This window comes from Corapipo altera, unplaced genomic scaffold (genome assembly GCF_003945725.1).
Source record: "Corapipo altera isolate COAL_440 unplaced genomic scaffold, ASM394572v1 268, whole genome shotgun sequence".
Classification (NCBI taxonomy): Eukaryota; Metazoa; Chordata; class Aves; order Passeriformes; family Pipridae; genus Corapipo; species Corapipo altera.
Window position 1 is genome coordinate 3,901,466 of NW_020884901.1, and position 25,797 is coordinate 3,927,262.

The 25,797-nt window shown below is 47.0% G+C and overlaps 4 protein-coding genes and 4 non-coding genes across 10 annotated transcripts; 2 read left to right on the plus strand and 6 right to left on the minus strand.

Moving 5' to 3' along the window:
• Positions 1-13,476, plus strand: SURF4 (surfeit 4). 3 transcript variants are annotated; one of them, XM_027649872.1, is made up of 7 exons: positions 1-48; positions 1,130-1,207; positions 7,106-7,292; positions 8,442-8,518; positions 9,142-9,185; positions 10,144-10,330; positions 10,551-13,476. In XM_027649872.1, the coding sequence occupies exons 1-7, from the start codon at positions 1-3 to the stop codon at positions 10,815-10,817; spliced, it is 888 nt and encodes a 295-aa protein (XP_027505673.1). In that variant the 3' UTR covers positions 10,818-13,476. The 3 variants fall into 3 exon arrangements, with proteins under 3 accessions (XP_027505673.1, XP_027505674.1, XP_027505675.1); XM_027649873.1 differs by lacking the exon at positions 1,130-1,207; XM_027649874.1 differs by lacking the exons at positions 1-48; positions 1,130-1,207; positions 7,106-7,292 and adding an exon at positions 7,623-7,704.
• Positions 13,477-13,765: 289 nt separating this feature from the next.
• On the minus strand, positions 13,766-16,610 carry SURF2 (surfeit 2). The gene is made up of 6 exons (XM_027649877.1): positions 16,478-16,610; positions 15,930-16,084; positions 15,609-15,712; positions 14,988-15,179; positions 14,354-14,505; positions 13,766-13,868 (listed from the first exon to the last, which is right to left on the minus strand). Exons 1-6 carry the CDS (start codon positions 16,583-16,585, stop codon positions 13,785-13,787), a joined length of 795 nt encoding a protein of 264 aa, XP_027505678.1. The 5' UTR covers positions 16,586-16,610; the 3' UTR covers positions 13,766-13,784.
• Positions 16,611-16,639: 29 nt separating this feature from the next.
• On the plus strand, positions 16,640-21,406 carry LOC113950253 (surfeit locus protein 1). The gene is made up of 9 exons (XM_027649871.1): positions 16,640-16,762; positions 17,423-17,504; positions 17,632-17,759; positions 18,116-18,198; positions 18,970-19,161; positions 19,473-19,545; positions 19,825-19,987; positions 20,618-20,699; positions 20,915-21,406. The coding sequence occupies exons 1-9, from the start codon at positions 16,706-16,708 to the stop codon at positions 20,979-20,981; spliced, it is 927 nt and encodes a 308-aa protein (XP_027505672.1). The 5' UTR covers positions 16,640-16,705; the 3' UTR covers positions 20,982-21,406.
• A 267-nt stretch (positions 21,407-21,673) lies between these two features.
• Positions 21,674-25,791, minus strand: RPL7A (ribosomal protein L7a). Its single transcript, XM_027649875.1, has 8 exons — positions 25,735-25,791; positions 25,065-25,185; positions 24,491-24,640; positions 23,592-23,732; positions 23,182-23,261; positions 22,725-22,855; positions 22,323-22,392; positions 21,674-21,831 (listed from the first exon to the last, which is right to left on the minus strand). The coding sequence occupies exons 1-8, from the start codon at positions 25,735-25,737 to the stop codon at positions 21,727-21,729; spliced, it is 801 nt and encodes a 266-aa protein (XP_027505676.1). The 5' UTR covers positions 25,738-25,791; the 3' UTR covers positions 21,674-21,726.
• LOC113950496 lies at positions 22,935-23,008 on the minus strand. Its single transcript, XR_003528750.1, has one exon. It is a non-coding gene; the product is annotated as a small nucleolar RNA SNORD36 (small nucleolar RNA).
• Positions 23,426-23,502, minus strand: LOC113950503. The gene has a single exon (XR_003528756.1). It is a non-coding gene; the product is annotated as a small nucleolar RNA SNORD36 (small nucleolar RNA).
• On the minus strand, positions 23,803-23,869 carry LOC113950506. Its single transcript, XR_003528758.1, has one exon. It is a non-coding gene; the product is annotated as a small nucleolar RNA SNORD24 (small nucleolar RNA).
• LOC113950504 lies at positions 24,713-24,785 on the minus strand. The gene has a single exon (XR_003528757.1). It is a non-coding gene; the product is annotated as a small nucleolar RNA SNORD24 (small nucleolar RNA).
• Positions 25,792-25,797: the final 6 nt, after the last annotated feature.

The following is a 25,797-nucleotide window of genomic DNA, read 5'->3' on the forward strand; positions in this document are numbered from 1 at the left end:
ATGGGCCACAACGACATCATGAACACCGCCGAGGACTTCGCCGACCAGGTGGGTGCCCGCCTAGCCCGCCCGCCTGCCTCCCCCACCCAGCCCCGGCTTCGCGCCGCCCGGGCGGCCTTTGTGGCGCTGGAGCCCAGGCCGGGATGGCGGCCGGGTCGCGGCCGCGCTCTGGTGGGTTCGTGGAGTCGTGGAGTGGTTTGGGTTGGAAGGGAGTTGGGGATCGTCCCGTTCCACTCCCCTGCCGTGGGCAGGGACACCTTCCACTAGAGCGGGCTGCTCCAACCTGGCCTTGGACACTTCCAGGGATGGGGCACCCACAGCTTCTCTGGGAAGTCCATCCCAGCCCCTCACCACCCTCACAGGGAACAATTCCTATTATCTCATCTAAACCCTCTCTCTTTCCTCCTCTCTCGCTTGTCCTCTCGCTACACGCTCCTGTAAATAGTCCCTCTCCGTCTCTCCTGTAAGTTCCCTTCAAGGGGGAATTTCCCTTCCTGGAAGTTCCCTTCCAGTTCCCTCCGAGGGGACCCCGGCCCGGCTCAGGCCCGAGGGCCGCCCCTGCCCTCGAGGGAGCGCGGCGGCTGCGCCTGGAAAGAGAGTTCTTGGGAATGGGGCTCCCTTCCCCCGGGAGGGAATAATGGGAAGGGGAGCAGGAATCTGAGCTGCCCTGGGCTCCGTGCGAGCTGTCCCGGCTGATTAATGGGGCACAGAGGGGTGTGGGGAAGCAGGGTAAGGTGTTGGGGACAGGAGAGCGACCTGGTGATCTGACCTGGCACGGTTAGATGGGATACTGGGAAGAAATTCTCCCCTGTGAGGTGCTGAGGCCCTGGCACAGGTTGCCCAGAGAAGCTGTGGCTGCCCCATCCCTGGAAGTGTCCAAGGCCAGGCTGGACAGGGCTTGGAGCAACCTGGGAGAGTGGAAAGTGTTCCTGCCTATAGCAGGGAGTTGGAATGAGGTGGTTTTTAAGGTCCCTTCCAACCCAAACCATTCTGTGGTTCTATGAAACCCTGACCCATGTCTGGAAAACTGGAAAAGGCTCCTCAGCACCGTGTGCTGTGCTCAGGATCGGGGCAAAAGGAAAGCAAAGGAGCTGATGTTGTCTTGTAATCCTTCTCACGTTTGTTTCAGCGGAGGCCCGCACTGATTTCTCTGTTAAATAGAAGCTTGAGATCTCTTACCATATGTGAGAGCAGGATTGTTTTGAGTGTAAGTAGTTGCTCTGCTGGGGATGGTGTTGGAAAGATCTTCACAGTCATGGTGATTCATCTAATTGACAATGAGAGACAGCATCTAATCACATTCAGCAAATTCGCTGGAAAATCTGATTCTGCCTGGTTCTACAACTCTTCTGAATCAGTGTGAGTTGTGTGGAGCAAGATAACACGTCACAGCTCCAAGGGGGCTGTGCTGCCTCTGTGTCTTTAACTGATTTCACTGGGAAAACCTGTTCTGCACTTCCTCCCCACCCCCAGATGGAAGAAGGAAGACTGGATTTCGTGGCAGAGCTTCTTATGGTGTGTGGAGTGTCCAATTTAAGGGATGTCTGGATTATCTTGGTCATTCTCTGTTTACCTTGTCCTCTCGCTCCTTTTAGAGGAGAAAGTAAACTGTCACTGCAGTGTTCACATTACTTGCCAAAATTTACAATGCTTGTCCTGACCTTTTTATAACACCTCTCTATTTATTCCTGTGGGGTTATTTCTAGATGTCCTTAACACACCTTTTTTTCGTACTACTGAAAGCTCTCTTGTCCAGCTCAAATGCAGTTTGCCTTCTCCTGAAATGAGCTTTAAATGGCACAAATTTATCTTGACCACATCCTATTTAAAGACGAGTCTTTCCTTTAGCTGCAGAATTTGGAGTGTTTGCTACACTTGCCATCAGATTGCAAAATAGTTTTTATGGCATTCTGAGTAATAACTCCTGTGATAATTCTGCCTCTAAAGATCTGCCTGGTAGCTCTGTCAGGTCCTTTCAGTCCTGTCTATGCTGCTAAAAACTCAGTGTCACACCAGTGTAGGAGTGACTTGCTAAACAATAACCTTTGGTATATATTGTGAAGTTAACACTTGGCATTACAGGAGCTGTTAGTTCATCTTGGATTAAAAAGAAAAAGTCCTTGGAACATTTGGACTGAAGTTATGTTGAAACTCCCCTTGGTGGAGGCTGGACAATGGCTGTTCTGGGAGCTGAATGCATTCTCAGTGATATTCTTGCTTTCTCCACTCCCTGTACTAGTGCTCAAGACATAATGAGTCTTAATTTCTGTAACATAAAAGCCCTGTGGGAAAATGTTATAGCTAATTCCACGGCTTATCAGTAAATCCTGAATGTCTCTTACAAAGGCAAGAATAATCTGTTCCTTAAATTCAAACAGTAAAGCTTAGCTTTTCTCAGATACTGTAATTTCCCTTTGAATTAGCAAATTATGCCCTAGATGCCAGGATACTCAGCTGTAATAAGTGGCTCTTAATCCAGAGGTGAACTAGTGCACTGAAGGCACAGTCTTACAGGCAGCTAAGCTTGCCAGACAGCCAGCTGTCAGTGAAAGGGGTTGTCCTACTTCTCCTGAGGCTATGTCCCCCTTTTCTCTCTCACCAGCACTTCTGTCACTGGACTGGAGAGCTGAACTGGCAGGAAAAAGAAAAACTGAGTTTATTTCTTCTGTTGGTTCAGTTCTCTCAGTGTTTGGGTCAAGGGAGCAGCAATGCTTGGGGTGGGATTGCTGCTCAGGGGCTGCTCTGAGCTGTTAGGAATTCCCCAGGGCTGTAGTGGAGGAGACACTGTAACATCAGCCCAGTGTTATTAATTAAGTAATTCACATGCTCAGGAATTAAGTCCTTTTTTAGTGATTCTTGTTAAAATATTACATGCTGAGCTCTTCAGTGCAGTCACCATGTGCTGCTGAGAGGATCATACTGAAAATAGCTGTATCTGGGGCCTGCACTGAGAGTTTAGGGTTGTCTCTCCTTTGTAATCCCTTTGTAAGAGGGAGCAGATCCCAGGCAACTTTTGTAGTGTCTGTAATAATAATCTTTAGGAATGTGGGTGCCTGGTATTTCTGCTGTTCTAAAAAAAAAATTTATGGACAAAAATGCAAGGAAACTATTGAGTCATTGTAGTGCAGGGAAAGGGCTGTAAGGGCTGGGGGGAGTTTATTTAATTTTTCAACATAAATGCTGGTGCATCTTGTTCAGATAATTCTAACATAGAATCACAGAATGGTTTGGGTTGGAAGGGACATTAAAGTTCATCCAGTTCCACTCCCTGCCATGGCCAGGGACACCTTCCATTATCCCAGGTTGCTCCAAGCCGTGTCCAGCCTGGCCTTGGACACTTCCAGGGATGGGGCAGCCACAGCTTCTCTGGGCAACCTGTGCCAGGGCCTCCCCACCCTCACAGGGGAGAATTCCTTCCTAATATCTAACCTAAATTTCCCATCTTTCAGTTGGAACTCCTTGTCCTCAAAATGCTATTTTGCAGGTAACAGAAGGGAGAAGAAAACATTTCATTTCTAGTCTGAACTTCACACGTGTTAGATTAAAAAAATAATTTCTAAATGTTCTCTAGAACTGATCCTTTATCATTACAAGCCAAATAGCCTGTTCTGGTTAGGCTGGGAAAAGAATCTTCCCATGGAGAGTGATAGTAAAATGCAATAAGTGGAAAAATCCCATTTTAAAGATTTCATTAATAAATAGCCTTTTGGGAAAGGGAATTGGTATAAAGCACACTTTAAAATTGAAAAGCACTGACATGAGAAATCTGCCTGCAATTAAAAACCTGATGAAGATTGCTGGCAACGTTCTAGCAGGTCAGAGCTCTCTTCCTCCCTTTGGAAATAAGTGGGAAAGCCTCTTGTTCCCAGTTCTGACAAATGATTTGTAGACATTGACCTAATGAATGTGATGGACGTTGCTGTCCTTGTGATTTTTGGGTGGGATCTCTTGAAGTGGATTTATTGAGGTTGGTAAAAGGAAGTGATTTTTCTCTCTGCCACAGGATTGAGCATCCTCTTCCAGGAAAAATGTGTAGTGTCCCAGACTGCCAGAGGCATCTCTCCTCTCAGAACAAACCAATCCCTTAAAATACCAGCTCAATACTTGAGATATGCCTTTATCAGGAGCTCCAGACTGATGATGCTGTGCAGGTCACCAGGGTTTCTGTGTAGATGAGCAGAGTGCTGTTCCTCACCAGGATCAGAACTTCCTGATCCAAGAAAACACACACAGAAAAGGCTTCTGTACTTGGACAGGACACACCTTGGTGACAGCAAAAATTCCCCAACTCCTGGCTGTGTGTTGATCTTAAACTACCAGTAATTATGCTACAGCATATACACTTTTACTAAAACAGACTGGACTGTCAGCAAATTTAAACAGTTGGAGGTGAGGTCAAAATGAGTCACTTTGTTACCTCTCTTTTGGTCAGGCCATTATGGGTTTGAGTATTTCAAGCCTCCTTTTGAAAAATGGGGTTTGAGCAGAGATTTGATTTAGGGATCCCTGGATCATCTTGTACATCTTTGGTTGTTCAACTTAAAGGAGCATTTAAATCTATCTTTGCCTTTCTAATCCCATTAGGGGGGGAAGTGGCAACACAAAGCCCCTCTGGCATATGTCAGTGAGTTGGCTGCCAGCACAGAACCAGCTGTTCTTCTTTAAAATAGTTTTATTTAGCATTCTCTTGTGTTTTCTCATGATGATTTGCCTCTTCCAAGGAGGCAGCACATGGAAAGAGCAGTTGATGCAAAGCCCACAGCAGAATAAGCCATTCAATTATTTGATGTCACGAGTTTAGTGCTGCCACCTCCATCAGTGGCAGCAGTTTTGGTTTGGGGTATTTACCCAAATAAATTATGGTGTTATGGGTATTGTGCTCAGTGGAGGATGTGTTTCTAGTCCCATTTTTTAGCTGCAGATCTTTCACTACAGAGTTTCCTGTATGTGCTGCTTTATCTGTGTGAATCACAAAGGAAGTGGTCTTGGGGTGCAGCTTTTGACCCACATCTTGCTGGGGATGTGCAGGGACAGGTACTATTAATTCAGTTCCACTTCTGGAGATCTCATGTTTCTTATAACTTACTCCATCCTTAGTTAAATTAGTTGGGTGATTTATACCCAGATCCTCTAATTGTAAAATCACTTGATGTCCGTTACATTCTCTTCCTGTAGTTTTGGTGTAATTGTTCTCTTCCTTTCTCTCTGGATCTCCATGGCCAGTGGTTCCTTTGGCTTGGATTTTTAGCTCCTAAAACCTGTTTCTGAAGCTTATTTAAGCTTGCTGTGTACAGGGGGTTCAGCTTGAGTGTAGCTCAGTAACTGCAGCTCCATGAGCTGTGGGTGTCCACAGATGATGTGTGTCAGGAGGTTGCTCAGCACTGGAGCTGCCATAGGCTTGGCCTTTCTGATTTGTCTGGAGCTGATTGGATGTGTGCACTCATGTTTAATGGACAATGTTGAATTCCCTCTGTTTGCCAAGAGAACAGGTAAATGTTAAATGTCTTCATGGATCCTTCACCTGGACAGTTGTTTGGTTTCGGGGAAGTGGAAGATGAGATCAGCTCATCACGACTTCAAAACAGCAAAGATGAGGCCTGGAGGCAGATGTTTGCTGCTTTTTTCAGCCTTTCCACAGCACTGCTTTTTTCCTTTCCAGCACTTGTCCTCTGATTTCTTTCTAGACCCAGGTTATCTGTTCTGTATCTTACAAACCCCTTCTGATTTGTAAGAACTTTATTCTTAGTATTCCTCAGCAAGTTTCCTCGAACTCACAGTGAAACCCAGGAGACAGGAAAGCTGTAAACCAAGATGTATGTCTCATTCAGTGACAAAGATCACAAATTTTCCTTCTGACTCACTCATCTAACTGTTGACTGGGTTAAAAAAAGCCTGAAGTGGCAGCCCTGAGGCAGAGTACAGCTCCACTTAAAATGCACTTGATTAAGGTGAATTTTGACCCTTAGACTCTGGATACATGCAATACAACAGTGCAGTTTGTCCTGATATTGACTGTTTAATTGACTATTAAGCATGTTTGCTGATTTTTTTTTCTCTTGTGATAATCTTCAGTTACACAGTAAGCCAGGCTTGTCATTTGCATAGCCTTTAGTATTTTCTGATTGCTGCCGCAGGAATAAACTGTCAGAAATGGCTTTTGTCTCCTTCCTGGTGGAAGTCTCAATTAAGTAATAATCAAGCAGTGCTGCTTAGAAAATGGAGTGACAGTTAAACTCTTATCATAACCCAGAGGCAGTAAGTTTTCCTGTGCACCCCACAGCCCTGTAGGACATGGTAGTCCAGACCTTGTTTGGCAATTCTGCATTTGTTACTTTATTGTAGTTGCAGAGCAAACTGACCCAGGAGCTTGTAGGATGAAGGGGGATGTGGGCTCAGATACATCTTGCATTCCCAAGAACTGAAGCTCAGCATCTGTTACATGATGATATCATTTCCTTTTAACTATTACATTGAATTGTGTATATAAAGTGTGTTTCCTTTCTGCAGAGGATGCTATTTCTAATGGTAGTTAAAAACTTGCCTAGAGGACAGAGGGTGCAGTTCCACGAGTACATGTGTTGTTTTTCTGAGCTGTTAGAGGGAAGGAGCTTGGCAGAAGGCTTAGTAATGTTTTTTAATTTGCATAGAATTTGTCTTCTCTCAGCCTGGCTCCCTGAATCGGTTTTTACAGGGTGGTGAGTGCCCGAGCCTGTGGGTGGGAGCAGGATTGCCCTTTCAGCTCCTGGCTATCTGATAGTTGAGCTGTAACATGAAACCCTGAGATAGAGAAACTAAAACCAAGGTCAGCCTTCATTAGTGAGAGCTCCAGGAAAGCACTGTTCCTGTTACATAGGAAGGTGCTGCTGGATTCTGCTTTTCTCCAAGTCCTTGTCCAAAAGCACAAAGACAGGTTTCCCCCACTGCTCCCAGGTGTTCCCAAACTGGAGTGGAGAGGCATTTTCATTAAATCCAAGTCGAAGTTTCTCTGTAGATGTTGATGACCCTGTGTGCATGAGAACTGCTGACCTCAGAGTCTGCAGAGAGCATGGATCTGTCATTCCTGAAGTCTCCCCTTCCCTGCTAACCCTGCTGTGTGCCCGTGCAGTTCCTGAGGGTGACGAAGCAGTACCTTCCCCACGTGGCCCGGCTGTGCCTCATCAGCACCTTCCTGGAGGATGGCATCCGCATGTGGTTCCAGTGGAGCGAACAGAGGGATTACATTGATGGCACGTGGAACTGTGGCTACTTCCTGGCCTCCATCTTTGTGTTCCTAAATCTCTTTGGACAGCTGAGTAAGTGGTTCTCAGGCTGGCGAGGTGGGTGCCAGGGCACTGGTGTGTCCGCAGCCCTGGCTCGTGTGGGCTCTGGGAATCATGGAAGTGTGGGACACCTCACTGATTTCCTCATGGCCACTGACAGCTTAGAACTGATAGCACTGCATGGGCTGAATGAAGAGAACTCTTAACTGACCTGCTCCAGCCTTTCCTGGAAGCAGCTGTAGAGAATTTATTGTGACACACTGCCTCTGAGTCAGAGATGCCAAGAATCCATCAGGACAATCTGTTTTCAGTTCTGTACATGCATTCATAAACACATACCACACCCTGGAGTTCTCTAAATGAAATATTCCTGTTTTCTTAAACAGGGCAGTGTTAAGACTTTTTTTTTTAAAGGATATTCACCTCCATGGCAAAGTCTTACCCTCCAGTGGGTACATTTACACCTGAGTGAGGTACTTGTGTCATAGATTTTTCCAAATCCCAGGAATCAAAATAAGCCCAGAAGCAGAGCTCTGCTGTTTGTGTGTTGGGTGGGCTCAGGGTATCAGAAATGGAGAGTGGTAAAATTATTTTCTGTTTATATTATATCACTGATTTACTCTTCTTGATTGTCAATTTCTTCTCTTGTGTCTGGATTTAGATTTTTTTGCCCTAATTTTTTTTGTGTAGAGGGTCACCTTAATTTGATGTAGTTGCCAGTCCTCATGTCAAAGTGGCAAAGGCTGTCAGTGCTTTGTGATGGAAGACTTGAGAAAGGATAGAAAACAAAACCTTTCAAGGAAAAGGAATGCAGTATGGTTGCCATAACAGTTATCTCATTGACCAAAAAAAAAAAAAAAGGACAATCCATAATTAATTGAGTTTCTTTTTAAACTCTCTTAATGCTTTAGCACAGATGGCTGCTGTGTTGGGGACTGTGTTCAGCATGTTCTTACCCTTTATAAAATAAAAGATACTTCTGGATTTATAAAATGTTTTAAAATGCACTAAAACTTCTGAGTTCTCAAACTGATTTGTGCCATGAAAATTTCCTGCCTGCTGCTCTTCATGGCACAGCTGAAGGAAATGGGAGTCTGCTCAATTCAAACCAAGTTAACATTCCTGCAGCAGTTTTTCCTGTGCACACCACAAGTGTAACTGTGTTCAATCTTCCCAACTCAGGTGGCTGTATCCTGGTGCTGAGTAGGAACTTTGTGCAATATGCCTGCTTTGGACTGTTTGGAATTATAGCATTACAGGTAGGAGGCTTAAGTCTTCAGCCCTTCTAAACTGTATCTTTCAAATCTTCTCTCGTAGCCCCAGCACTACCAACATGTTTAAATATAACTTGCAGCCCTGGAATTTTTCTCCACCCTGGCCTAGTGCCAGTCCTTGATGGCATTGAACTATTTTGCTGCTTCTGTTCTTCTGATGTGCCCAATAGATCCTTGGCTGTAACTGCAATTAGTCAGCTGGAGACGTTCATTCAATACTTGACCTTGACCAATTTAGGAGGAGTAAACTGGCAATTTACCTGTACATCAGTTAATGAGCCAAATGTGGAACTTGCAGTTGCTTTGGCCTTCAGCACACAGCTTTTATAAAGAACTGTCCCCATCACAAAGGATCCTGGCTGGTAGCATCCTTCCCCTACAAAACCAGTGAATTTTGAGGGGGGGGGGCTAAAGTACAAATCAAATTCTGGCTTGCACTCCCTGTTTTACAGGGACTCCTTGGACCACATTGGTGTAATCTACTTTATTTCTTTCAGTATAAATTAATTGACTTCTGTTATGGCTGAAACAGATTTGAGATTATAACATAAATTCAGACCTTCAGTGTAATTTTTGTGGTGTTTTAACCTGTTTTATTCTTTGCCTAGACTATTGCATACAGCATTCTATGGGATCTGAAGTTCTTGATGAGGTATGGCTCCTTCTGAAGGTTTTTATGGGAACAGAATAAAAACTGGTGCTTGGTGAAAGAGGAAATTATATCTGTACATAGTATTTACCAGAAAGATTTTGCAAGTGATGCATTTACATTAAAAAAGAAATGACAGCACTTGAAAAATCAGTAGAGTCTGTGTTAAACTGTAGAAAGCAGGCTTAGTACTGTGGAAGGGAAAGACTAATCCTAACTCACTAGGAGCTAAGTGCTTCTGCTGCTAACCTTGCTGACAGCTCACAAACAAGTGTTTAGACTGGATCAGTGAGTTTCTACTATTTCCTAAATGGCTAAAACAGCAACTGTGCTTATGCATGATTGAAGGCATTTCCCAAGAAAACTACAGCATGTGAACACTGGAGTGGTCCTGGGGTTTCTGGGATTTTAAATCTCTCCCTCCCTAAGGAGAAAACAGTTCTTAAACATAAGCATTCTTGTCAAATCCTGAATGATGGCTGGCTGTTACCAGGAGGACAGCACAAAAACTATACTTTGGGCTTACTACAGCCCTGTAAATGTGTAACTTCTTAGCAGCACTGCTGCTCTGTTTTCTCAAAGCAACCTCTGAACTACTTTGGCATATATGGCTAAACCTGAGGTACAGAGTAACTTTAACACAGCTAAATTCATGTTGTAACAGACGCTAAAGCCTGACACTGTGCCTGAGCTGGCCTTCTCTGGCAGGTTGTTCCTGTCTGCACAGGCTTGTATAAATCCTTGGTGTGTTCCTCCTTGTGTAAATCCTTGGTGTGCTCAGCTCTGCTGGGGCTGGGAATTCTAACCCAGGCTAACACATCACACGGTGCAGAGGTCGCTCCTCACTCACATGTAGACACCGAGCTGAAACTGTCAGATAAGACATTATAGATCAGTGCAAACTGTACTAAACTGCTTTTTTTTTTTCTCCTCCTTTCTCCCCATTTCTGTATCTCTGTAGGAACCTTGCCCTTGGGGGAGGCTTGCTGCTGCTTTTGGCTGAGTCACGCTCGGAGGGGAAGAGCATGTTTGCTGGTGTCCCCACCATGAGGGAAAGCTCTCCCAAGCAGTACATGCAGCTGGGGGGCCGTGTGCTGCTCGTCCTCATGTTCATGACACTGCTACACTTTGATATGAACTTCTTTTCTGTAAGTATCCCAGTGTAAAACTATGAGTTGAGGAACTAGAATACAGTATCAGTGCCCAGATGGGCTGCAGGGCCTGCTCAGTGCTCATCATTTAAGTCTATTGGTAGAATTAATAACTTAGAAACTAAGTTTAGATCATCTCTGCCATGACAACGTGGATCTTTGTGTCTCTTGTTTAAGAACTGTGTAAGTTTATGTGGTTTTTTTTTTTTCCTTGCAGATTCTGCAGAACATTGTGGGCACAGCCCTGATTATCTTGGTGGCAATTGGCTTCAAGACTAAGCTGGCTGCCTTGACTCTGGTCATCTGGCTGTTTGGCATCAACATCTACTTCAATGCCTTCTGGACCGTCCCAGCCTACAAGCCCATGCACGACTTCCTCAAATACGACTTCTTCCAGACCATGTCTGTCATTGGAGGGCTCCTCCTCGTGGTTGCACTGGGTCCCGGTGGAGTTTCCATGGATGAGAAGAAAAAAGAGTGGTAACAGGAATAGCAACATTTCTTGGGACATAATGTATTAAGTCCAGAACTGATTCTCTATGGATTCAACAAAAACTGCCAGCATTTTACACGTACATGCCCCCTTCCTATTAAAGGCACAGATGTTTTGAATTTGATTTACTGTGGCACCAGTAATATAATAGATAAAACCCTATTTCTCCAAGGAATGTTGCCTAGGCTTATTCTAACTTCCTAGATTTGGAACTAACCTAAGGAACCTGCATCTTGCTGATGCTTCAGTGAGTTGCAGTAGAACGGTTGCTGTCTTGAGTGTCAGCAGTGTCTTAAAATTTGAAGAACTGTGAGCAGATACAGCTGTACCATTCAGTGTGCTGTTGGGTTCTAGCTATAACTAAAAAAGTGGATCCCCTTTCTCGCCCTCATCACACTGTCTTGTGCATAAGGAGTTCCATTACTGGTTACAGCATTGCTTACCAGGGTGGAAAGCAGCATCAGAAAACAAAAAAACACTCTTGTTTTGCTGCTCAGAGGCCTGTAATTCCCTTTTGTTTTATCAACAGAGGTAGGTCTTTCCTGCCCCCAAAGAGAAGGCAAAAAGAAAACACTGAAAGTAGTTGTAGCCCTTTATAGGTAAGAGGAGGGAGAAGGTTTTCTAACATGTCCCAATTCTGCCCCCAAGGGGAACAAGGGAGAATCCTGTCTTGTTAATCATGAATCCTGTATTGCTGATCAGATTTCAGGAAGGAAGTGGGGGAGATAATCCTGGAGAGACAGAATGTTAGATTCTGTGAAAATTCTGTGCCAAAAGAGCTCTTTATTCAGCATTCTTTCCCCAAAGTTGCCCCTCCTGAATTCCCAAGCAGGGAGCCAACTTGTGCTGCAGGTTGCATAATGAAGGCTCCTTTCTGCTATTAACCAGCTCCCATCCATGTATGTCCCAAATTCATATCTGAATTGCAGGTTATTGGTGAAAATGTCTTCAGAATTACAGAAACTCCCCTCTTCCCTGCACTCGGTACATGCCAGATGAGAGCAGTCAGTCTTCTAATCTATAGTGTTTGCTTCTTAGATTCACTTCTGTCAAGCCTTTTGGCTGTAAAGTCCCAGCTGTGTGAAGAGCCAGGGTGCTGAGCTCTTGACAGCTCCTTCTCTCTGCCATCTCAGCCCCCCCTGGGCTGTGCAGGGAGGAAATGTGGAAGTAGCCCTTGTGCTGCCATAGCCCCCGTTCCCAACTCTGTCTGCAAACGGTTACAGCCGAGGAATCCAAGTGCAAAGCCTGGGCAGTGGATAAGCAGCCAGGGATGGACCTTCAGAGGGAGGAACTCCTCAGAGATGAAGGCCCTGTTTGGCCTCTCAGTGCCACAACCTCTGTGCCATGAACATGCTTAGTGCTGCTCCAAGGAGGCATTTTGTCCTCTGCTAGTCAGCTAGGTGAGCCCGTTCACTAGACTGGGGAAGAATTCTAGACAGCATGAGCCCCACCAACTTCCTACCATTACACTGATTACCTTGCACTGTTGTCTCCCTTGAGGAAGATGCTCAACTGTTTGTTTTTCAAGGAGGAATTCAGCTGAACATCTCCAGTGGGAGGTGTTTCCTGGAGTCTCCTGGTAGGGACTCTCAGCTGGACGGTTCAGCTTTACGGTTGCTTTTTAGGAGAGAAAACTAGGCTGAGAGAACTGATGAAAAATAGAAGAGCACTGTTGAATGTTAAACCAGGGATTTCATCATCTTAAGGGGAAAATAGCCAATGTAAGGGCAAGATGTGCTGCTGCTGCTGGAGGAAGCCAATTGCTGTCACAGAACAGTTAGGGTTGGAAGGGACCTCAGATCATCTAGTCCAACCCCTGATGTCCAAATTGATGGGAAGGGAATTCAGCATTAAGGTCAGGTCACAGGCAGCTTTCTTTGCAAGAGAGGTTTTCACCTCAACTGTTCCCTGTGCCTGACTCTTCATAGCTAAACAAACCAGTCCTTCCAGTGCAGATCTGCAGCACAGGAGGCTTTTACTCGGTGTCACTGCAGGTCTTGTAATGGTTTTGGACTCCATCAAGGCAGCCATTCTCAGATACCTGAACTGCTGTTGATGTTCATAGTATTTATACATGGAATGACAGAAACTACTCCTGTAAGTAGCCCCTTAAGTTGGCTTTCTCAACTTCCTTGTGTCCTGTCTAACTGAGGAGCTGGATGACAGACTAGTCTGAAATACTGACCAGTTTCCTCTGTGAAAACCAAGTCCCCTTTCCAACAAAAGACCCCAGATAAGGAACTGATACTGTCCCTTGCAGCAGGAATACTTAAATACTCAAAGGGCACAGTTAGGTGGAGGGCATTATCAGATACTGCTAGGCAGCACAATGTTCAGAGTTACTAACTGTGAGCCCCGATGCAGAAGATTCTGGTTTCCTACATAAGCTGCTGTACTTGTGCATCTCCCAGAAATACAGTGACCTCTCCCCATGGCTGAGAAGCTCTGACAAAGCAGGATGTCAGCTACCAATTGGCTCTGCAAAGTGTTCTGGAATTCATTCTGAATATATTTTTGCTTTCTATGTGGAAAAAAAAAAAGAAATAAGTATAAATTCTCATTTTATGCTGTATTTTGTACCTTAGTTGTGTTTGAAAATGTTTTGATTTTCGAAAACAATCAAAATAAAACGATGGCATCTTTGTATCCACTTGGCGTGTGGCTGGTGATGCTCCATGGATGGGCTCCCTGGAGGAGCTGGTCAGGAGGCTGCTGTGCTTTCCTGCCTACCAAAAACCAGCTTTCTGTAAAGAGCTCTGAGTGCTGAGCTGTCTGCACCTGACTGCAGCAGAAATCCTTCCCTTGGTGTGCGGGTGGCTTGAAGCTCTTTGAATACAACTTAATTCCACCCCACTCCTCCCCTCTGCACCTGTAACAGTTAACTGGAATGGGCAAGCACTTGTGCTCCTACTGGAATTGTTACACAAGAGGCTTCAGGCCAGGTATTTGTCATAAAATTTATTTCCCGTTGGTTGCCTTCTTGAAGTTCTTGGGTTTTCGATGATGGCTCTTGAATTTCTTCTTTAAAGGGCCCGACTGTTTCTGTAGAGAAGAAAAGTTCAGTCAGCTTATTTCCAACCCCCAAATCCATCTTTATATGTCTTAACATATGCTTGCTTCCCAAACTGAGTGGGATCAGGGGATGTCCTGTAAGGCAGCGCCTCAAAAGAGATCTAGAAGGATCCTGTGACTGCAAAAGGGTTTCACATATGTTTGTGTATTTGGAGGACAGTTAACCCACAAGACACACATCAGCCTCCCTGCTGAGACCGTGTGCAGCAGGATCCCACCAAAGATGAGCTGTTTACACAGGCAGGAACATCGCTCTCTACCACAGAGAGGATAAACATTGCCTGGCAGCAATTCACACCTCGGGATGCAAGTCAGTGTCTGGCACACAGGGAGAGTCTATTCTGAACAGCTTTGCACCTTCTGCTGGTTCTCAGACAGGAATAGATGGAACACCTACGGGATGGGATCCCAGCTCCATGTTCCCCTGCTGCTGCAGGCAGCGGGGTGACTCCCACCTTTCCTCTCTTGTTGCCCACGGCTCTGCTGACATCTGTCCTTCCACCATCCTCTCCGTTCTTGGCCCCGTCATCCTCACTGTCTGTCGCAAAGTCATCGCTGCCCTTTGTGGTCTGTGCAGCTGATGGGCTTTTTTCTGGGAAGAGTGCAGCTAAAACACAAAGATTTAGCTCAGAATCAGTTACCTGTGCACACTAACTTTACTTTGAGAGCAGCTTAAAGGTGATTTGCCAATGATGTTTTATTGGAAATGTGCCTGGTGCTCTCACTAATCCCGTTCTGGGAACTCCAGCACAGGTGGAGTTACACCTCTGCTCCTGCACCAAGATGGATCTGCACCTCCAGATGTAAGTCAGTAAAACAGGCTGACCAACTTCTGTCAGACTCAAGGACTTGCTGAGAAACGAGCAGCAAATCCCAGTGGATCTTGCATCCCTCCCCTCACAGCTTACATGATCCAACTGCTTATCACTTAGTGATAATGCTATTTCTTATTTGGTGGTGGGAAGCTTTTCCAAGACACAAAAACCCCGAACTGGATGGAAGAGCAGCAGGGAACAGTATAAAGAAATCAGGAGAAAATCAGCCAACAAACTTCTTCAGGACACAGACGACACCAGTGTTCTCACTCACGTGGGTACAGGTCACTCATGCTGTCGTCTGTCTCCTCTCCATCCTCGTCACTGGACTTTGGCTCCCAGAATTCCTCCTTCCTGTGAGGTTTTCTGCTCCCATTCATTTGGTCATCAGGATGCTGTGCCCGCTGCTTCTTCTGTCTCAGGCAGGCAGGAACATACTCCACTCCTGCCCTCTGGCATTCCTCATCTACCAGAGAGAGAGTCAGGCAGCACTGAGCCAGGCAGCCCAGTCCCCAAGTCCTTTCATGTCCAGCTCAAGCTTATAGGAAATGCACCTCCAAAGTTCAGGATGCTCCACCCCTAATATACAACCTATATAATCTACAGCAGCACTATGGACCAGAGAAGATGTTAAAACAGATTGTGCTGGATACATGAACTCCTTGGGCGAGTTTTAGAACTGATCCTCTCAAGGAGGGATGTCCCAAGGTATTTACTAGAGGCCAATTGCTCCCTAGATCTGGGATTTTCCTTCCCAGCTGAGGAGCACACACAGCAAGACACTGATGCCAGTCTAAAGAAAACTATCCCACTCCCTTTGCATAGATCCACTGGAATCTCAACAGCTCAATGAAAAAAAATAATTGTCTGTAACAGCTCCAGAAAAGCTACTTACACGTTTTTAGAGCCTTCTGGTAGCGCTTCCCTTGGACATGACGCAGCACATGCTCTGGGAACTTGTTGATGTGTCTGAGGGTGAGCTTGCAGAACAGCTGGTGTCTACAGACCCAAAAAGAAAGAGGCAGCAAGAGTTTAAGTATGCTGTTACTTCATAACTTTTCACTTACAAGCACCGTACTCAAAGTTGATAAATCCTTCATAAAGCCTTCCCCAGTCTCCCAAACCCCATAAAAACTTTGTAAAGCTCAACCACTTTACGTCTGAGATCGAACAAAGCGTAAAGCATAACTTAACACAGAGGAGGACGAATACGTACAAATTCTTTGTGCTGGGCACTATGTGGGGCTCAAACGTGCCGTAGTCGAACTCTTTGGTTGTCTTTATGAGCCGCTGATACTTCTTGCCGCTGGTATAAGCCTGCAGCTCTGACAGCCGACACGGCATCTCGTGTCCTGTCAGCCTGCATCTCACCTGGAAAAAAACACGAATGGGCAGCAAGCCCAGGGGATTACCCCACAGAATCGGTCAGGTTGGAAAAGACCTCTGAGATCAAGTCCAACCTGTGACCCAACACCACCGTGTCAACCAAGACCATGGTCCCAAGTGCCACCTCCAGTCTTTCCTTGAACACCTCCAGGGTGACTCCACCACCTCCCCGGGCAGCCCCTTCCAGTGTCTAACCACCCTTTCTGTATCCATCCCGGTGCTGGGAAGGGCAGGACCACCGCCCTCCTTCCCGGCCTCCCACAGCTGCAGAGACACCCCCAGGACCGGGAGCTCGCCGGGGCCGAGCCCACCGGGTACCACCCTCACGACCCTCCCGGGGAGGCGGCCCCATCCCCTCAGGGCTCCGCTCGGCCGCACCTTGCCGGGCCCCGCGGGGCTGAGCAGCGGGTGCTGCCTCAGGAATCGCCGCTCGGCCTCGGGCACCTCCGGCCCGGCCACGCCGCCCGCCGGGCCCGGCGCCGCCATCGCGAGGGGCCGGGCCGGGAGAGCTTCCCGTTCCGGGGCCGCGGGCACGGCGGGGCGGGGGGAGACCGCGGGTACCCCGACGGGTTGGGCCGGGCTGGGAGCAGCGGGGCCGGTGGGGCCATGGCCGGGATGGTGCTGAGCTCCGGGCTGAGGCTGCTGCGGGAGCGGCGGGGCCGGGTGAGGCTCGGGGGAGCGGGGCCGGGCCGGGGAAACCCCTCCTCCTGTCCCCTGATCCCATCCCCTGATCCCAACCCCTGATCCTGTCCTCTGATCCTGTCCCCTCCTCCTGTCCCCTGATCCTGTATCCTCATCCAGTCCCCTCCTCCTGTCCTCTGATCCCATCCCCTGATCCTGTACCCTGATCCTGTACCCTCATTCTGTCTTGTCCCCTGATCCTGTACCCTGATCCTGTCCCCTCCTCCTGTCCCCTGACCCCATTATCTGATCCTGTACCCTCATCCAGTCCCCTCCTCCTGTCCTCTGATCGCATCCCCTGATTCTGTAGCCTCATCCTGTCCCCTCATCCTGTACCCTCATCTTGTCCTCTCATCCTATCCCCTGATCCTGTCCCCATTTGTGTCAAGAATACAGATTAGGCTGCTGTGTGTGTTTGCTGATAGCACGGATGGAAGTTCATTTGCTGTGCTATAGTCAGCTCTGCAACTGCAATCTAACTTTATTTTGTTTGAATTATAACCTGGCCCGTAGTGTTTCACAGGCAGTTGCTCAAAATCAATGAGGAAGTAAAATTTCATGCAGTCATGAAGGTGACTGATACCACCTAATAGAAGTTTTACAAAGCAGAGATGCTAAAAGGATCCTTCTTATTCCATGTAGGTATCACCTTACTTGATCAGAAGAATGTTTTTTGGATATCCCCTAACTAAAGCAGGTTCTGGGCTGGTTCAGCAGACTAAAGGTAAGAATGATGCCTAAGATTTGTTTGGGCTTCTGCCCTGCTTCAGCCTAATACCAAAGTGACATTTCCTGCAGGAATCTGGCACCTCTTCTCTATAAATCCTGTTCCTCATTCTGTTTTTCTCCAGATGTTTGCTTGAGGTTCTGCAGACCACGGAGTTCTGCAGCAGCTGCTGACACATCTGGTGATGATGCCTTACTGAAATGGGGCCTTCTCCTGGTCCCTCTGACCACCTTTGGTCTCGGCACATGGCAGGTACAAATAAATATTTAATTATTTCAAGAAATGAGCACTTGAGGGCTGTCAGATTTTTCAGTCTCTGGCTGTTTAATTTAGTCCAAATCACAGGCAGGGTAAAGATTTGCTGTTGGTTTACATTTCTGTTTTCCAAGTGTCCATTTGTAAGTCCTTAAAGGAGAGATTATTGGGTTTTACACTTTTATTTCAGTATATTTTCTCAAAGTCAGTGGCCTCCATTTTCATATCTCCAATTACCCTGTTTTAGGCCAGGTCTGATGAAAAAATTACAACCAAGATTTCAAGGCTTGCTGAGGTTATTGCATTGCTCTGTTCTACCCTAAAGAATTACTTTTGTGTTTGTGTACTTTCAGGTTCAGCGACGAAAGTGGAAATTAGATTTGATTGCACAACTGGCATCAAGAATTACAGCAGACCCTATCCCTCTGACATTAGAGTATGGAAGCTGGGATGGTTTATTGTCTGCAGGGTGCTGGGGATATTAGATATGGACCCTGCACTAATGAGCTTGTGCTGAACTAACCTGCATGAAAATGAAGGACTGCAATGGGAATTGGGATGTACCAGCAAATTAGAGAGAGATCCTGTTAATTTTCTTATTTTTAGTAAAAGTATAAGTGAATACTTTCCTATGGGATATTCTAAATGCATGGGAAAAGGATGAATCTCTGTTCAGGAGAATGTGGGATGTAGTTCATACCATTTCTAATCCTGGGGAAGGAGGGCGTGGTTGCTGGAATCTGACATCCCAAAGGAATTATTCCTACAACAGGTAGTCTTGGATCAACAGCAGGCCCTGCCCCATGTGTTGAGCAGTTGTGTCAGATATGAGAGAGGTTTTTAAGGTCATTGGCCACCTGGCACAACTGTCAGAATGTCTCAGTTGTTGGATTTCATGGTCTGGGATGGGAAAGAAACGCTTCCCGTGGCTGGATGCACAGGTAGTGAATCCACCTGCTCATCAGCTCTGTGACATCTGGGTTGCAGATATCATGGAAAAGAACTTCTCTCAGGATACTCCTGATCATCACTCCCTGTGATAGTAACAAAATATTGAGCCAGCTGCATATTCCATGAGGTGTTTGTCTTCCGCTTGCCAGCTGACTCTAGAGCAAACCATTAGGGAAAAGAAGAATCCCATGGTAAAATCCCCTAATTTAATCTGCCTGTCACAGCCACGATTTTGTTCTCCTCTTGTTCCATGCAGCCCCATGGAACTGAAGGAGTTGGAGTACAGGCCTGTGAAGGTCCGAGGGCGTTTCGACCACTCCAAGGAGCTCTACATTCTGCCCCGGTCGCTGGTGGACCCGGAGCGGGAAGCCCGGGAAGCCGGGCGGCTGACATCCCACCCGGAGAACGGAGCCAACGTCGTCACCCCCTTCTACTGCACAGAGCTGGGGTCAGTTAAGGACTGAGTTGTGGTCCACCTGAGCACCTCACGTCCATTTGGAAAAGCTGAATTGTGGTTAGATTTACATCAGTCACTCCCCCTCCCTTAAAAGGTTTCTCTCACAGTCTGGGCGGTCACTGAGGCTCAATTTGAAATTGTGTTTAAATTCCCCTTTAAAGTGCACTTTTAACATTTTCTTTTAACATGACAAAAAGAAATGGCAGCAAACGTGGGTTGTTTTTCATTGGGCTTTAGTTCTAGGCAGCTGCAGGAATAAATTTCCTTTCAGTCCTGAGACTGTCTTCTGTGTGTAACTCTAGGGTCACGATTTTAGTCAACCGAGGATTTGTGCCCAGAAAGAAACTGAAACCGGAGACCAGGCTGAAGGGACAGGTAAGGGGGATCCAGGGAATGTGAGGTGTTACTTTCTGCCCATGTTCAGCATCATGGAAGGTGACTTAAACAGTCATTGCGCTTTTCAAAGACAAACCTTTGTTTCCCACCTTTTCATTAGTAAATAATGTGTTTTACAAACAAGGAGCTGTTTTTGTTCTGCTTTTTTCCCCTGCTGTGTTACAGCGCATCCAGGACACAACAGCAAGACTCGGTGTGCCAGAATATGAAATGAATCTTGAAAGATTCCTTTTTTTCCCCTCTGCACTTCTCCTTTAGATTGAAGAGGAAATCGATCTCACGGGGGTGGTGAGGTTAACAGAGACCCGGAAACCCTTTGTGCCTGAGAATAACATCGAACAAAACCGCTGGCACTACCGAGACCTGGAGGCCATGGCCAAGGTGACCGGTGCTGAGCCCATCTTCATCGATGCAGATTTCAGTAAGTCACACAGGAACCCCAACCCCACCAGTCTCCCTCCATTTCTGTTCAGTTTGTTACTTTCCCTGGGCACCTGGAAAGGTAGAGCCATAGAATCATTTGTAAAGACTTTTAGTATCGAGTCCAACAAGGTATTGCATCTTTCTCTTCCTGTACTCTGCTATCCCAGTTTTGAAGGTCACAGGGGGACTGAAAGGGAGCTGGAAAGGGACTTCAGTCAAGAGCATGGAGTGGTAGGACAAGGGGGAAGGTTCAAACTGGCAGAGGACAGGGTTAGATTGGATATTAGGAAAAAAAACTCTTCCCTGTGAGGGTGTTGAAGCCCTGGCACAGGTTGCCCAGAGAAGCTGTGGCTGTCCCATCCCTGAAGTGTTCAAGGCCAGGTTGGATGGGGTTTGGAGCAACCTGGGACAGTGGAAGGTGTCCCTGCCCATGGCAGTGGAATGAGATGTTCTTCAAGGTCCCTTCCCACCCAAACCATTTTGTGATTCTATGAACTTGGGAACACCACTGCCCCAGAAAAGGAGCAGGGTATCCACCAGACCTATAAACTTCATCCCCTCTCTCACAGCCAAGGCAGCTCTGCACTGTGCAGGCTGAAGATTTAACTTGGCTGTGTTGTCCCTGCAGGAAGCACCGTCCCAGGGGGGCCCATTGGTGGCCAGACCAGAGTGAGCCTGCGGAATGAGCACATGCAGTACATCGTCACCTGGTAAGGGACCAGTCTGGCTGAGCTTCCCTGGGGTGCTTTGGGATGTAAAGTCCTGCCTGCATGAGCTTTTAAGCTACAGAAGCCTGAATTTTTAACCTAAGTTAAAAATTTAACATTTCCAAGGTGATGTGAAATAATCAGTTATTGTAGCTGCCCTAGAAAGGTGCAGTCCACCTTGGAAAGGTGTGAATGTGTGGCTTTATTCTCTCTCATAGGTATGGCTTATGTGCTGCAACCTCATTCTTGTGGTACAGGAAATTTATACAGAAGATACCTCGGTGAGGGGAACATGTAACCTATTTGTACTACAGTCAGGAGCAGACTTTTATGGAAGACAGGAGCCTGCTCAGTCCTGAACAGCTGAAACACCCAGGATTTAAGGGCAGTGTTCCACAAACATGTGCCTCTGTCAAGCTGCAAATCAACTTTTAAGCAACTCCTGCAGACTCTGAGCTCCCACCAGCGTGACTTGGCTGCAGCTTGGAAGCACTGAACTTAAAAACAGTAATCAAGGACACATTTTTCTGTTGTGGTTGATTGTAAGCTACAACATTTTAGCATCTGCAGTGCTGCGTTTTCCAAAAGACAAATCCAAAGGATTTTGTGAATCAAAGTTTCTTTGCATTGAGCAGCCATTCCTGAGGTCAAGAGTGGCTCAAAGTCGTTGCACCAGAGTAAATAAAGGCCTACAGGTCTCTGCTTTGTGACTTGCATCGTGCATCTTACATTGAACAGTGACAGACCTGAATTACAGGTTACTGTGGATCCAGGAGGTGCAGCTGAGCTGCTGTTGCTGGGCTGTGTGTTCAAGGGAGAGGAATTATTACACAGGACTAGTAATCACGGGCAGTTGTTCCAAGTGAAATACTAACCTGCTCTGTGCAGCCACTTCTGCACAGCACTGTTCTGTCATTTCATGGAAGGCAAACTGAAGTCCAGTAGTGCCACCCCTTGCCCCCATTAACAGAGACCACTGAAACTTAGCTGGGGTTTATTGTCTTTATGTACAAAGCAATCCAGTACATCTTCAGCCCAGCTTAGTAGCCAGCTCTTTAGCCTTTGCTTTTTCCAGCTTAGCAATGCGAGCCACCGATTTTGGACCCAGGACATTCCCGCCCCAGTGACGGCGGATCTGCAAAGAAGGGAGGACAGGTTAGAGGCCTCATGCAATCAAACTCACACAATTCCACTCCCTTCTGCACAAGGGGAAGAGCTCCCTCAACTACAAAGCCCTACACATTTCAAGCAACTGAACTGTATTTCAGGACAGCAAAGAGAAAGAAGAGCTTAAGATTTTTCCCCATGAAGGGTGTTGGGTTCAGCCATCAAGTAACTCCTGGACTTGGGGGATGGAGTTCAGCCAAGCAGAACCCGTTGCCTTTTCTACAATCCTTGTCCTGGGACAGCACTATTTACTTCTCACTTGGTGACAGCATTCATATTTTACCCCATCCTTGGGTAAAGAATCTGAGTACACCATAAGCAACTCTAGGTGTAACACACCCAACAGACTTTATAAGCTGGTGTCACTATGTCTGAAAAAATCTGAGTATCTCTGGGAAACTTTTGGGAATTTTAACAGAATAAAATCAAAGACAAGGACAGCAGCACAGAGAATCTTACCTCATCATATCTGTCATTGTAGTTGGTCTTGACAGCCTCCACCAGCTTGGCAAGGGCTCCCTTATCCTCCCTGTTGGTGACAGTTTTAATTTTTTTAGAGCTTTGATTTAACATTTTCCATAAATATTTAGCCACAGGATTTGAGAACTTCTAGTGGCAAACCCAGTTTTTCAGGTTAATCATAAGCATCACTTGCAAAGGGTTAACACTCCAACCCATCAATACTTTAGAATCTCCACTGCTCAGATTAAGGCTAACAGTTCCACACACATATTTTAGAGTAATGATCCATTTTGGTAACCCAAAATAACCTGTAGCTTCGGGATCCAGCTGACACATTTTTATTAGACATTAAAAAGGTGTTATTTCATTTTAGAGAGACCCAAGTTTGCTACTACTTACGGGTTAACCTGGGTGAAGGCAACTGAGGTACAAGTCTTCCTGTGGACCAGTCGGCCCAGCCTGGCTTTGCCCTTGATGATGCAGTAGGGCACTCCCATCTTGCGGCACAGGGCTGGCAGGAACACCACCAGCTGAAAAGGAAAGGGAATTGTGCTGTGTAACTGAGGGAGAACATCTTTTCACCCCTGGCATCAGCCTGGGCTGTGGCCAACTGCTCAGTGTTAAAAAGCTCGTTTTGCTCTTCACTGCTGGTTCAGGTGAAGAAATTCAAAACATCATTGCAAGGGCCCAGCCTCACTGTCACACCAACTACAAATATGCATAAACATCCCAGTTATGGTAAATCTGTATTTTTATGCATTCTCTTTCATGCAGTATTTGTCCTAAAATGCATTTTCACCTCAAGACCACTCCTGACCCCACCTTAAGCTCCACAGGTAGGCTGTACCATGCTCACCTCAATGGGGTCTACATCGTGGGCAATAACTACAAGCTGAGCTTTCTTGTTCTCCACCAGAGTTGTGACACTGTTAATACCTGAAAAACAAGTTACAGATAAGCTTTGATTCTGCTCAGTCTATTTTCAGAGCTTTCATAAAAGCCTCACACAACCAGCTCAGGTTCCATAACACAGCCTCATTATGGAAGTCATAAAAACTTTCCACATCAGCAGCACAAAGACATTTCACGGACAATTTGCTAAAGCTCAGGGTTAAAAAGCTCGTCTTTTTTGCTCTTCACTTTGAGCTCAGGTGAAGAAATTCATACATCATTGCAATAGCTTGTCCAAGGCTGTTTATCAGTTTTCTCTCTAACCAAGCACCACACTCCTTGTTGGCCATCAGCCAAGTCCAGGCACACAGTCACCTGCTCGGAGGACGGGTGGCCTCTTAGTTGGAGCATCTCCCTTTCCTGCAGCCTTCTGCTCAGCACGTGCCAGGAGCCTCTGCTTCTTCTCTTGCTTATTTTCTGGCCTGTATTTGTGTGCCAGCTTCAGGAGCTGTGTGGCTGCAAGAGAACATCTACTCATTAGCTGCACAACCTGAGAATCTAAGCATCACTTTTTAAAACACTGAAGTGCATCAGCGATCTTGGTGGTTTGTCATCACGTGTGTTTAGGCAGCAAAAAGTGATCATCATTTGCACAGTCCAAGAGAAGAGCACCTTCAGAGCCCCTATTTACCTCTAAGTGCACCTCTGATGGCTGTGAGAGCTCCTTCACTGTCTGGATGAGGAAATGCCTGTGGAGCCCCACAGCAGTTATGATGGTCAGGGGTGATGCTTTAAAGCAAGGAACTTGTTTGGCAACATCTACAAGAAGGGAATTACTTTACACAGGTCCAAGTTTTCTTGCATAGACACTGTCACCTGGAAAAGACTTTTTTACTCATTTAAAGATGACCCTAAAGTCCCTTCTTCATTTCAATGCCAGCCTGCAGGATGCTGGTTTTCCTCCTACAGGTTTCTCAGTGTGTTTATACAATTAGAAGAACCCTGGAGATTCCACATGAAGCTGTTAGAATGGACTCTGACGGAAACACAGTTAAGATAACGCTGGGTTTGGGTCACTAAGTAGCAGCTTTGTTGTCTTCTAACACCCTTTTCAGGGTACACAGCAGCAATCAAGGCTTAAGGCAGCAAATTCACACATCAACTCTGCATCACTATTAGAGCCTCCCTAAACAGACATGCTCCAGATTTCAGTTTCTCCCCCCTTCCCTGAGGCACATCCCATTTAAACCCAAGGATGTGGGGCACATCCCTACCTGTCTGGCGGTCCAGGGCCTGGGTGAACTGGTTAATGGCAGGAGGCACCTTGAGGCGTTTGTAGAGGATGGATCTCTGGCGCTGCAGCCGGATGTACCGCGGCCATTTCACAAACCGAGTGAGGTCCCGCTTTGGCTGGATGTCCTGTCCTAAAAAACACAGCCCTCAGCTCAGAGCTGCCCCAAACCCACAGCAGCAGCAGCAGCAGGGAGCAGCACAGGGGCATCAGTGATCTTGGTGGTGATGTGTCAGCACAGCCACTCAGATAGCAAATATTCTTTCACATCATCTGCACCCCGTACAAAAGTGGCACTGCACAGGGCTGAATTATTTGCCACAAACACAGGCAAAAGGGCAACATTCACCCCCAAAAGGAGCATATAATGTATCCATTAGGACAAGCAAAGGGAAGTCTGGCAAATTGTCCAGCACCACCTTCACATTGAGAAGAGCAGCTAACTCCAAGCAGCAAGGTAACTGCCTCCATCACCCTCTCGACTCTACAGCATTAATTTGTTTATAATTTAGACATCTGTCCATAAAAAAAGTGGACCAAACATCCCAAATACTCACCAATGCCAAAGTTCTTGGGCCTCTTCTCAAAGAGGGGATTGACGACTTTCTTGGCCTCCTGCTTCTTGACTACAGCAGGGGCCGGGGCCACCTTCTTGCCCTTGGCCTTCTTTCCTTTCGGCTGCAAGCAAGAAACACACACTGCCTTCTACTGCCTCCAACACTTGCATGCATCAAAGAGCTACCCTCCCGCCCTGGAAACGCGTTTATTTTCCCAGCCGGAAAATAAACGCCACCTCCCAGAGCAGGGAGAAGAGCCAGAAGAGCTCCCTGCTCTTCCAGAGAGTGCAAATCTTCCGTTTTGCCTTTACAAGGTTTACAAACCTCCCGGAGCGCGACAACGACCAAACGCGCGTGTCAATGGCCTCGCTCGGCCCGGTGCTCCCCGACAGCAGCCGAGACACCCCCACAGTGGTGACGGTCCGACCCCCGGGACCCGGCCCAAACCGGGGACCCGCCGCGGCCCGGCCGCGCTGCCGGAGGCGGGACAGGCCCACACCCGGCCTTCCGCGGCCACCGCGAATCGGGCACGGAACGCCCCTTCACCGCCTCCCAGGGCTGCCCAGGCCCGCGCGGCGCTGTCCGCGGTACCGCGGCCCCTCGAGGGCGGCGGATGGGAGCGGATGGAGGCGGATGGCCCCGGCCCCCCCCGGCCGCCGCCATCACTCACCATGTTGGGCGGAGGGAGAGAGGCGCGGCGCGGGGCATGCCGGGAGATATCGGGGGGCGCCGC